This window comes from Nelumbo nucifera, chromosome 7 (genome assembly GCF_055504915.1).
Source record: "Nelumbo nucifera cultivar China Antique chromosome 7, China Antique-T2T, whole genome shotgun sequence".
NCBI lineage: Eukaryota > Viridiplantae > Streptophyta > Magnoliopsida > Proteales > Nelumbonaceae > Nelumbo > Nelumbo nucifera.
Window position 1 is genome coordinate 36208628 of NC_142655.1, and position 12417 is coordinate 36221044.

The 12417-nt window shown below is 36.3% G+C and overlaps 1 protein-coding gene across 1 annotated transcript; it reads left to right on the forward strand.

Moving 5' to 3' along the window:
• The first annotated feature begins 275 nt into the window (after nucleotides 1-275).
• Nucleotides 276-7305, forward strand: LOC104598349 (CASP-like protein 1B2). Its single transcript, XM_010260372.2, has 3 exons — nucleotides 276-579; nucleotides 2794-2917; nucleotides 6947-7305. Exons 1-3 carry the CDS (start codon nucleotides 344-346, stop codon nucleotides 7184-7186), a joined length of 600 nt encoding a protein of 199 aa, XP_010258674.1. The 5' UTR covers nucleotides 276-343; the 3' UTR covers nucleotides 7187-7305.
• The last annotated feature ends 5112 nt before the right edge of the window (nucleotides 7306-12417 follow it).

Sequence of the window (12417 nt, forward strand, 5' to 3'; positions counted from 1 at the left end):
TTAAAATGAATTGATATCTCCCAAACCCATAAATTTTGCGTGGGTCGTCCTGGGTCTATTTCCGACTGCATCAGCAACCGTGTCAGGCCGGGTCTATGTGAGCTAGCCTTAGTTTGGACCAACCCGAACTCACAAAGCATATCGGGTCGGGTCAAGACTTTGCCACCCATTGGCTCATAAAGAAATTACATTATACTTTATATGTTGCTTGTTAGACGACTCAAATAGTAAAACAGGTGATCAACACTTCACCACCATTGTCTTTATAAGCACCAACACTTGCTCCCCACTAGGCAGACCTCTCTGCCTTTCCAATTTCCATCTCCATCTCTCATCTTAATCAATGCCTCTTCATGAAAATGGTGAAAAGCAAGAGTCAGGGTCGAAGCCATCAACGCCCGAAAAGAGACAGTGTTGGGTGGTCTTGGTCTTGAGGGTGCTTGCATTGTGTGCAACGGTCTCGGCCACTGTTGTCATGGCACTTAACAAGGAAACCAAAACCATAGTTCTTGCTACAATCGGAACTACCCCTATCAAGGCCACTCTCAACGCCAAGTTTCAATACACAAAAGCTTTTGTGTAAGCTCCCTTTAACTTCTGTGCTTTGGAAATCATATTAGCTATTATGTTCTTTCTACTGTGTTAGGGCCATTATTTGGTGCAATGGTAAAATCTTGGGTTGGCAAGTGTGAGAACGGGTTCAAGTTCGAGGGAGGTTACTTGTGCAAAAAATGCAGAAGGTTAAGACTGTACCCAGTCCATTCTTTCCAAGATCCCTGATAGCTTCAACAAACATTGGGTAATTAATGATCCTTTTTTGGGTAAATTGCTGAAACCTCGCATGAAGTTTGGTAATTGCAATCACCTCTCATGGACTTTATAACATAATTGCAAGTAGATCCCTTCTTTTAGAATCCTTTAAAAAGAGGCATGAAAATGTCCTACTACTCATGCAGTTACAAAAAGTATTAATTTTCTAAATTTTCACCTCATATGAATGGTGAGTCTAAACTCATCCAATGTCTTTCCTGAAATAGATTTATTTTCAAAATTTGCTCTTTATATCAATCACTCAGAGGTAAAACTGCAATTTTAAATTCTCTTTTTCTTTTATTGTTGACAAACCAGCCTCAGTAGTAATTGTATGGGTATTTTGACATTTTCATACCTTTTATTAGTGGGTTATAATAGAGGGGGTCTAATTGCAACTGTATCAAAAAAATTCAGAGGAGATGATTGCAATTACCAAACTTCAAGAAAGATTTCAGTAATTTAACATTCTTTGGGTTTATAACGTGTTGTCAGATAAAGATCAGACCAGACAGTTAAACTGGTGAATTGGTGACCCACATAGCTTTGTGGGCCGGGTCCCAATTATTTGATGATTCTCATGGGCTGAACGATCAGTGTGGCCGGTGCCGGAAAACCTACACCTAGAGAGGCCCAATCCGAGTCTGACAACACTGTTTCTATGTATAAATCCAGACTTGACCTGCCAAGAAAATTACATAAATCAGTTGGTCTGTGGAACCTGGCCCCTGATGGATCAGGTTATCAACATACCGGTTTAGAATCGAGCTAAAACAAATAGAACCGCAACCCATGCATTATTCTACTGAACCAGCTGCCTAGCTAAGAAACTTTGCCTGACTAGGCAGATTGATCATCATGAGTGTCAAGAAGTTGTAACCGAGGTTATCCCTCATCTGGGTTCGCCTGCCTTACATATTGAGAATTAGGGAGAAAATCTTATCATAACTCTGTTTTAGAATTAGGGTGGGTTTGAAAGGGAGGTCGAATTGGATTTGTCAATTCTACAAATACCCTGATTTCATTATCTGGGCCTTTATTGTGAAATTCACAAAACAAAAAAAAAAAAAGGGAAGAAGAAGAGATTCATTTTGGGGCTATTCATTTCATTTCTACATAATTGATGCAAATCCAATTCCGCTCCCAAAGTCCAAAAGATAACCTTTCCTTGATTCTAATGAGACAGGCAGGCTAGAAAAGAACATATAAAGCTAAAATCTCAAACTGAGAAAGGGTAAAAATGTGGGTTCGAGTCTGAGAGCAGTCATTTTGTGCAAAAATTCCAAAAATTAGAACTATAATCAGTTTATTCCGTCCAAGATCTTGGGTAATTGGGACGAAAATTGGAGACCGAATCAGCCCCCCACAACGTCCCTCAGAACATCCCCTCTATGTATTGCTGGGAATTTCTCCCGATGATAATACGAGAAATGATAATATCATCATCAGGAGATGTTCCCAATATACGGCAGGGATGTACTGTAGGGCATTGTGGGAGGCTGATTTGAACTCCCAAAAATTGAATAATGGCCTATCTCCAAAAACTAATAAGAGTGACTGGGTCAAATCAGTTGAACTGTGACCTAACCCATTGCTTTAATCAAGTCGATCCTTTGGTTGGTGGTTGTAACTAACTTGCAGTTTCTAGGTAGACCCTCGTTGAACCAACCCATTTTCCTACCAACATCATCTAACAAAATATGTTATTGTAATTCAATTTGGGCTCCAATCTCCTGCCAACAAAATATGTTCTAATACCCTACCAACATCATCAATATCTCATATATGACAGGTCCCACTTTATGGTTAGCCCCAGTTTCATAATAAGATCAAGTCGATAGGGTATTGGAACATGTTTTGTTGAGAAGAGATCCTAACTCTCCTAATTCTTTCATTCTTTATATTCTTAAGTTCTGACATCATCACAATCTTCGTCAAATAGCTTAAGACCTAAAAGTCATTAATACTGATAATGTGATGCAGGTTCTTCGTGATAGCCTATGGTATAGGCAGTATCCATAACTTGTTGGTGCTGGTGGCTACTTTGTTTCCTCATAAGTTTGATTTCAAGGGTCTACGGCTTTTACTAATAACCATTACAGACATGGTAATTGAGCTTTCTTTTGTTTTCATTTTTCAATTTTATCATAGTTTATTCTTATATTTTCTGATTAAATAGGAGCTTCTGAGCTTCTTAGGGCTCAAACTCAAATTGGGTTGATTATCTCTGAATATTTTATTCTTTCATTATTTTATTCATTAAAAAGTAGTAATAAGTCATTCAATTCAGTCACTTCAGTCTCTTAAAAGGGATTTGAAATTTAGTCAGGCCCTCTTATTATTTTCACATTGGGTTGGACAATATAGCCAATATAAAAAAAAGGGATTTGAAATTTTGAATAGAGGTATTTGAGCTACTGCCCACAGCTATTAACTACCGTTGGATTGGTCCAATTCACATATTTATATACCCTTGTCTGGTTACTATTTAGGTTCTGTTTATTTGCAGTGTAAATCTGAGCTGAATAGAATTTTTGCATTTGGTTTAGTCTTGTATCTATTTGTGATTATTATTTGTATTTTTATCAGATACAAAATTTGTTTTTTAGTCATATTTACACTTATTGGCAATGCAAATTCTGTATGTCAAAAACTTGTACAAAATTTGCACCACATTCCTACTACCTCAATTTTCTGTTTCAAGGTTTTTAAAATTGAATTGCACAACGAATCGGTTAGGGGTCTGGTTCCTGGGTCGAACGGGTGGCCCGTCTTGACAAGAAAAAATAAAAAAGTTAAAAACCAGCCAAACCGTTGAACAGTTCAAACGGTTCAAACAGTTCAAATGCCCGGGTCAATGGTTTGCTGACCAAATTAACAGTTTTTGGGCAAATAACGGTTCTGGGGTAAAACAGATCCGGTCCGACCGCCCAGTCTGATCCATTTTAAAAACCATGTTCTCTCTTATGAAGTGGATAGGGCTGCAAACGGATCGAATAGGATCAGATATAGGTAGCCTTAAATTAGATTCAATTATTTTCAAATTTGAACCAGTTCTTATCCATTGGATTTATGTTAGATTTGGACTGAATTCAGATTGTAATAAGATATTGAATAGTATAAATAAATTAAACTAAAAAAATGATCAAAATATTTTATAATATTAATCAAATGAATTAAAAATGACATGATATTATATTTTTGAACAAAATTAATTGAAAATTACTTGTATGAAATTAGGACCTTTGAAAATCTAGTAAAAAACAACATTCAAACAACTTTATTAATAGATACATGAGTATATATCTTTATATTGAAAAAAATTGGATCACTCTTAAAGAAATCAAATTTGAATTTGGACAATTAGATGCCACCGGGAATGGAAACGAGTGGGTTTGGGGTGGGGATCATATTTCTTATCCCTGACCTAGGTTTTAAAATAAATCCCCATCCTCGACTCTGATTCTCGTCGAGGACAAAAGGTGTCCTCCATCCCCAATCCCCAAAGAAGACAGGTTCCTATGGGCATGCAAATCTCAGAAAATTTTAATTAATAGTATTTTTTTTGAAAAATAAATTTACTTAAAATAAAAGAAAATTTAAAAATATAAAATATTTTAAATATATTTTGATATATATATAATATAAATAATATCACATATAAGAATATATATTTAATATCAATAATATTTAATAAATAATTAGGGTCGAGGTGGGGACTTCATTCCCCATCCCTAACCCTAACCCCAACCCCAATCAGGGATCCCTATTAATTCCCATCTTTGTCTTCACCCCGCCAAAGCAATCCCCATCCTTTGACTTGATGAGATCGGGGTGGTTGGGTTAGGGGTGGCAAATGGGTGAGTTGGGTGGGTTGGGTAAGGGTTGAATGCAAACCCACCCATATTGACCCACCAACCTACCATGACCCATCATCAATCATTGTTAAAGGGTCATAACCCACCCTAACCCTAATCCACCCCAACCCACCCATATTGACACACTTGACCTGTCCATATTGACCCTTAACCACCCTCACCCATACTAACTCAACTACCCTCACCTATAAATACAAAAATGGGTCTGGATGGCCCGTATAACTGAAATAATAACTTTTGAGAGAATAACCTCTCTCAAGACTACCACATGACAAAAACGAGTTAGGTCAACCAGTATACCCGAAAATGAAAAAATTGTAGATAAATGCAGAAATAGTAGAAAATGCAAAAAATTGTAGAAAATTCAAAACTTTTCTAGAAAAAATCAGAAAATATACAAAAAATACCAGAAAAATACCAAAAAATACAGAAAATGCAGAAAATAGAAAAAAAACTGTAGAAAAGGCAAAGAAATGCATAACTTTTATAGAAGTTTTCGTAAAAGTGCTTTCACAAAAGTACTTTTATAAAAGTACTATAAAATTACTTTCGTAAAAGTGCTTTCATAAAAGTACTTTCGTAAAGTGCTTTCGTAAAAGTGCTTTTATTCTTTCATAAAAGTACTTTTACAAAAGTGCTTTCATCTAAAAGTACTTTTATAAAAGTGCTTTTATGCTTTCATAAAGCTTTTCATAAAAGTACTTTCATAAAAGTGCTTTCATATAAAATTATTTTTGTAAAAGTGCTTTCATAAAAGTACTTTTATAAAAGTGTTTTTGTAAAAGTACTTTCATAAAGTATTTTCATGTAAAAATGCTTTTGTAAAAGTACTTTCATAAAAGTACTTTTATAAAAATGCTTTCACAAATGTGCTTTTTGTGTAAAAGTACTTTTATAAAGCACTTTCGTGTAAAAGTACTTTTGTAAAAGTGCTTTCGTAAAAGCCCTTTTCATAAAATTACTTTATAAAATTGTTTTTGTAGAAGTGCTTTTGTGTAAAATTGCATGTGAACACGAAAGTTAATAAAATCAATTTTATTTCACTATTAATCTCAATGTGAAATGTGTCATGGTGGTTTGGAATTTTGATGCGATATATATGCATTAGGAGGTTTGAGTTCAAATCACTTCAATTGCTCTTTTTTTGAGATTTGGTGGGTATAAATAGAGCTGACTTTGACCCAACCTATCTTGACCCGTGCGACCCAACCCATCCTGACCCTAATGGGTACCTTCGACCCAACCCACCCTGACCCTTTTCCACTAACCCTTATGGGTTACTCAACCCATATTGACCCAATAATAGATTGGGTCAAGATTGCTGGCCCTAGTTGGGTACCCAGCAGAATGGGGGAAAATTGCCATCCCTAGATAACCCTAGAAGTGAAGACCATGTCATCTTGCTTCCTACCTTAATCTCAAACAAATAAAAATAACCCTCTTCCTATCTCCATTGTTTTTTCATATAAGGTGGGGAGAATATCATTGTTCTTTGGTCATTTACTAAAACACCCCTATAGTTTCATGAATTTACTAAAACCTACTCTATAGTTTGTGTTTGACTAAAACATCCCCTATAATTTTCAATTAATTTACTTAATCGACCTTCTATTAGATGAAAATGGGAATGGCAATTTTAATAACATCCATTCAAATAAATTTAATAAAAAGAAACTAAAAATAAAAATACCATTTTTTGCCCCTAGTAAAACTCAGACAGCCACTCTATTTTTCTGTATTTGGTCAATTTTGTTTTTTCTACAAGAATAGTGTAAGGGGTACTTTTGGAATAAACACTGTGGATCCACACCCTTGAACATCTTGTACTCAGTCTAGGTGATCATGTTAATATTTTCACATAGCAAAACAAATAGTTCTTAATAAAAGGTCGATTAAGTAATAGGTTGCAAAGTATAAGGGGTGTATTAGTAAAATAAAAACTATAAGGTAAGTTTAAGTAAATGTGTAAAACTATAGGGAGTGTTTCTACTAAATGACCCTTTTTCTTTCTATTCTACTTTTTATAAAACAAACAAGATAAAATCAAATCTGAAGCAAAAATCAATGAAAATTTACATGATGCCCATTTGCATTCCCATGAATTTACACCAGTGCAAATGCAATTTGTACTGCAAATAAACTGAGCCTAAAAGGTAAAAAAAAAAAAAAAAAAAAGTGGGCAAGTAAACAGTGGTGGTCTTCAACACATGGTCTTTGTTGATCAGTTTCTCAACTCAGCTACTGATTTCTGTGAGTAGATGACGGTGGCCCTACTGGCAGCTGCAGCAGGTGCTGCAGCTTCAATGGCGGAGCTGGGGATGAATGGTAATAAACATGCGAGGTGGAGCAAGATCTGCGACAGATTTGATACCTTCTGTGATCATGGAACCGGGGCCCTCATTGCTTCTTTTGTTGCAGTCATTCTCTTGATGATCCTCAATGTGCTCTCTATCATCACTCTTTCCAGAAAGCCTACATTTCAAACAATAGTTCCGTGATCCACCCAATACCACTCTTGTTGATCTTTTGTGTTGATGATTCAAAACATGGAGTTGGTTAAAGAAAGTATAGAATCTGTATTTGTGTTCATTAAGCAAAACCTATTTTGTTGTTATTATTATTTGGAAAAAAACTACTTAAACCGCGAGTGTTTTATGGCAAATGCTTAAAAGTACTCCTCCTAAACTTTGACCTCTGCAAAATCCCCCTTTCATGTTTTAGATAAATATGCAAACACATCTTAATTGTCCTGATGGAAAACATTGATTTTTATGTTTCATTTTTTGCCCATGAAGAACTTTATTGGACTGAAAATTTATGGAAGTACCCCAAGAAGGTGATCCACTTTATTTGAGCTTCATCTTTTACTTCAAGTGAACAACAAAGGTTAAGTTTAAGTTATTGGGGTTGAACTTAAACCTCCCCTACTTAGCAGAAATGTAATATTCAAGTAATCTAAAAGGTGAACAGTTGTGTTGTTGAGTTAACATTTTACACTGTTCCCACTTTTATTCATCTTGATCTTGTAAGAGTCCAAATCCATCTCACAACCCTAAGATTTCGACCTTGAGTTAGACTTTGCTCTTATTGGAAACCACTTGATCCAAAAGAAAAGGATTGACATGATTGATCTATTGTTCAAAGAAGAAGAATCTAGAATTACTATAACCTTGCTATGATCAGTGACCTTATTACTCTCATCATCCATAGTAACAACTTTGCAACTTCCCAACCTTGAATAATTGCATCAGACTACACCTCACCTTTTTACTCACCAACCTCGTCCTTCCCTACACACACGAAATACTCTCAAAGAATGGGGAGTCTTGAGATTCTATGGTCTTGTTAATAGAAGGCAACAGAGTATTAACATTACCAAAATTCAAAGATTGCTCATAGCCTTGCTGGCTTGCCTCATATTGGCTAAAGTTGTGTTCACAATCTCACTACGAGACAATACAAACTTGTCATCAACATCTTCCTCATTATACAACTCGGTAGTGACCAAGGGTGTCACACTACCAATAGAGACAAGATTGTGAAGTTGAACACTGAGATCTTCTATCTTTTCTTTAGTACAACAACACTAAATATAGAAAAGAAATAAACCAAAGTTAATACACCATCAAATTAATAAATTCAACATCAATAGTTCTCGCATCACCTCTTGTATTGTATTCTCTATTGGGTTTTGAAGCATGGAACCTATGAAAAAGGACAATTTATCCTCTCTGGGATTGCATATTGAGACTCTTACTCCATGACCTACAACACATAGAAAGGAAATACATATCCAACCTCATTCAAGAGTACTAAAATGAACAATACATCCATACAAATGAAGTTTCACTACTCTGTCTGTTCAAGGCAACTTTATCCTCACTAAATGGGTACCCTTCACACACCGTCTTACTTTTAAACATAGAATTGACTTATCTACAATCACCTCCTTCCCGTTATTAGAAGTAATAGGGGGTGGGTGCGAAAACAACAATAGAGGCATCATCTTGAAAGTTGATGCCCTTCTCTATTGGCCTTGCTTGTGTTCTTCTTCTCTTGTTTCATTTGGATTCGCTTCCTCTGACCTTGTGACACTTGATATAGAAGAAACCTCACTACATGCCCTAAGGGACTAAGGCTCCTCAATTTCATCGTTAGAAACAATTGATGACTCTCCTAACTTGCTTCTTAAACCTTGTGCAAGGATTCTTGGGTGAGGGCTTCTTTACATCCTTGTCCTTGGCCTTGTCCCTTTTATTCTTGCCCTTATTAGCATGAGGTGCCTGAGTCAACTACTTAATGATTGCTGCCCTAGAGTGACAAACTTTTGCCACTCCTTTATATGAGCTATCCACAATTCCTTGTAATTTTTAGAAACATGACCAACCCGATACCTGCTCACAACTTGAGATGTGAAAGATCCTAGAAAAAGTTTCTTCAGGTTTGGTCTTTGTGGGAAATAAGGAGTAGCATGTCAAGATCAAATTGATGAAAGACAAAAGGAAAATAGTAGAGCAACTCGAACGCAACCACTTCATTGATTGTTTCCTCATAATCAATACCCTCAAAATTGAAACTAATTGAATTACACCCAGGCACAAGACCTCTATACAGGTGTGAAACAAATGCTGAACAATCATCTATTACCTTCAGTAGGGCTTTGACAGTAATGACCCATTCACTTTTTGGAAAGTTATTTACCCGGGTAAATATAATTACCTGGGTAAGTGTTTCCTACCCAGGTAACTGTATTCACCCATGTTCTTATATTTCCCAAGAAGAAAAAGGAAATGACCATTTTAGCCATAAAAATCCATTATTAAAAGGGGCATTTTTGTCCCATTCAAGTGTTGGAAAATTTCCCCCAGGTGGGAAAGTTATTTACTCACCTAAAAGATGGGGTAAGTGATACTTAGGAAAATAAACCTTCCCAGGTCCTCACATTAATCTGAAAATTGAACATTGATTCTTGGTCAATGGGAACCAAAATCCCATTGGCCTACTTTCCCCCTCTCAAAATCCAAAAAAAGAATGCCCCCTAAGTGATTTATTATTTACATAGTTCACCCACCGACGACCCTTGCTATACAACTTCCTGGCCTTTGACCCAGAACTTTATTGAATGAAGATGAAGCTCAGTGGAATAAGCTGGAATTTTGGAAACTACTCACATACACACATAAACATAAAACTAGTGTTTACATAACATGAAGTCGTTCACTTGTAGCCTGAACACTAGAACACCACAAGAAAGGTTTCACTAGAAAAATGAGGCAAGTGGAAAATACTTGCCATAAGCCACTACCACAATAATATGATAAAGGTTTCACACAATACCATTTTCTAGGGCTCCTTGGAAAATGAACTTTGAAAGAATAGCAAAAAAAAAAAAAAACAAAAGAGAATACATTCTCATCCTGGTGGAAATCCTTGGAGTTCCTAATGAAATGCTTCATCCAGCATGTGAATAGCCACTTCCCATGGCAACCAGTCATAGACAAATCTTCACCCAAATTGTCATCTTCCTCCATAATGTTAGATAGTGTATGCCCTTAGCTCAATCAGATTAATGTACATATACATTTATTGTAAATGAATAAAAGTACATTATTGTTTCATTTCGATATTGGTATGTTTCTATGAAATTACCCCTTAAACTAGACACTTATGAGACTCGTGTTAGTTTATAATGTTCTCAGCCATGGATAGACTTAGGGAGTTTATCCTGCCAAGGTTGACACAAATGTGTTGCCAAAGAAGTTGGGGCAGCTTGCCTTAGCTACTAGGGTTAGACCCAAAGCATATGCAGTGTGTGTTTGGTTAAAACACTAAATTCGGACCATTTTTCAGCCACAATAATATGATAAAGGTTTCACACAATACCATTTTCTAGGGCTCCTTGGAAAATGAACTTCAAAAGAATAGCAAAAAAAAAAAAAAAAACAAAAGAGAATACATTCTCATCCTGGTGGAAATCCTTGGAGTTCCTAATGAAATGCTTCATCCAGCATGTGAATAGCCACTTCCCATGGCAACCAGTCATAGAAAAATCTTCACCCAAATTGTCATCTTCCTCCATAATGTTAGATAGTGTATGCCCTTAGCTCAATCAGATTAATGTACATATACATTTATTGTAAATGAATAAAAGTACATTATTGTTTCATTTCGATATTGGTATGTTTCTATGAAATTACCCCTTAAACTAGACACTTATGAGACTCATGTTAGTTTAAAATGTTCTCAGCCATGGATAGACTTAGGGAGTTTATCCTGCCAAGGTTGATACTAATGTGTTGCCAAAGAAGTTGGGGCAGCTTGCCTTAGCTACTAGGGTTAGACCTAAAGCATATGCAGTGTGTGTTTGGTTAAAACACTAAATTCGGACCATTTTTCAGTTATGCCCTGGACCTTGGAGATTGATGGGCAAAACTGGAAAGTTACACATAACCCCTAGACTTGATTATGGTACTACACTAGGTGTCGGATTGGGTTATCTTTGATATGCCAATCAGTGAGATTCATTGTCGATCAAAACCTGTGTATGTTGGGGCAGTCTGAGAACTCACTTAAGTGGGTGATCATAGTGATAGGATCGGCCCTTTTGTCGGACAAAGTGAATGATAGGGCTTACTCTCTCTCTAATGGAAACCTAAACTGCCGACAGTGGATTTCAACTATGTTTGAGATTTGGTTTTACAAAATATATTTATATATATATATATATATATATATTATGTTTTATGAAAAATGTTTGCAAAATGTTTTAATTCTCGAGATCCATCCGAGTAGAGAGTGTGACACTGCACCTTGCAGCCAGGGGAGAGGTCCTTCCATGTCAAGCGGTGTTTGATCATTATGGGCCAAGAGGTTAAGTGTAAGAGACCACTAAAGTTTGATTACCTAATGGGTTTTATCTTATTTAAGTCCATTACCCTTGGGTCTTCATAGGATGGATGAATTCAATGATCATTTAAGTGTAAATGTTGGGTTCATATTGAGCCCATAGTGATGTGCTCAGGGGTTTATTGCCTTTAGTAGTGAATTCAGCCAAGCCTTTTCACAGAGGCTGGGTTGAACCCATGTGGACTTATGTGAAGTCATTGTGGGGTCCCACACCATACAAATCAGGCGTAAGTTGGCCAAGCAACACCCTTGGGTCGTGAGCTTTATAGTTGATGGGCCTAAGGCCCATAATTAATATGATTAATTAAGCTGCACATGACAATTTAAGTTGTCATGTGACATGGGGCAAATCTAGGTATGGAGCACCTAATCTTATAAGAAGATAAAGTATATCTCTAATTAGAATCCATATCTGATTTAGATCTGGGTTATCTCCTAATTAGATTAGGAGATAACTCCATAAGAGATTACAAAAGAGGAGGGGGCAGACCAATCCAAGATAGCTTCATATTTTGTAGTTTCGGGTCCTCTTTATACCCATTTGTCTCTCAGTTTTTTCCCAGTTCGACCTCAGCTATTTGGGACTAATATAGATCAATTCTTCCTTTGATTTTTGCAAGAAAAATACAGAGGAATTTCGTGCTCACCTCCCCAGTTCGACCCAAGCAGTTGGATTGCAGTTTTGCTGAAAACTATGTTGCTAAACTGGCTTCTGGAGTACACTGTGCCATCTTTAGTGGAGGCTAGTTTTAGGAGTGATTTGGGTGTGAACTTGCACCTTGGGATCTGCATTTGTGGTATCCATATCAGGTATACATCTCCC

Excerpts from the sequence above, each read along its gene's own strand:
- LOC104598349 (XM_010260372.2), top strand. The coding sequence starts at position 344 with ATGCCTCTTCATGAAAATGGTGAAAAGCAAGAGTCAGGGTCGAAGCCA. Across the intron at positions 580-2,793 it reads CAATACACAAAAGCTTTTGT|GTTCTTCGTGATAGCCTATG; the intron begins GTAAGCTCCCTT and ends AATGTGATGCAG. Across the intron at positions 2,918-6,946 it reads TAATAACCATTACAGACATG|ATGACGGTGGCCCTACTGGC; the intron begins GTAATTGAGCTT and ends TTCTGTGAGTAG.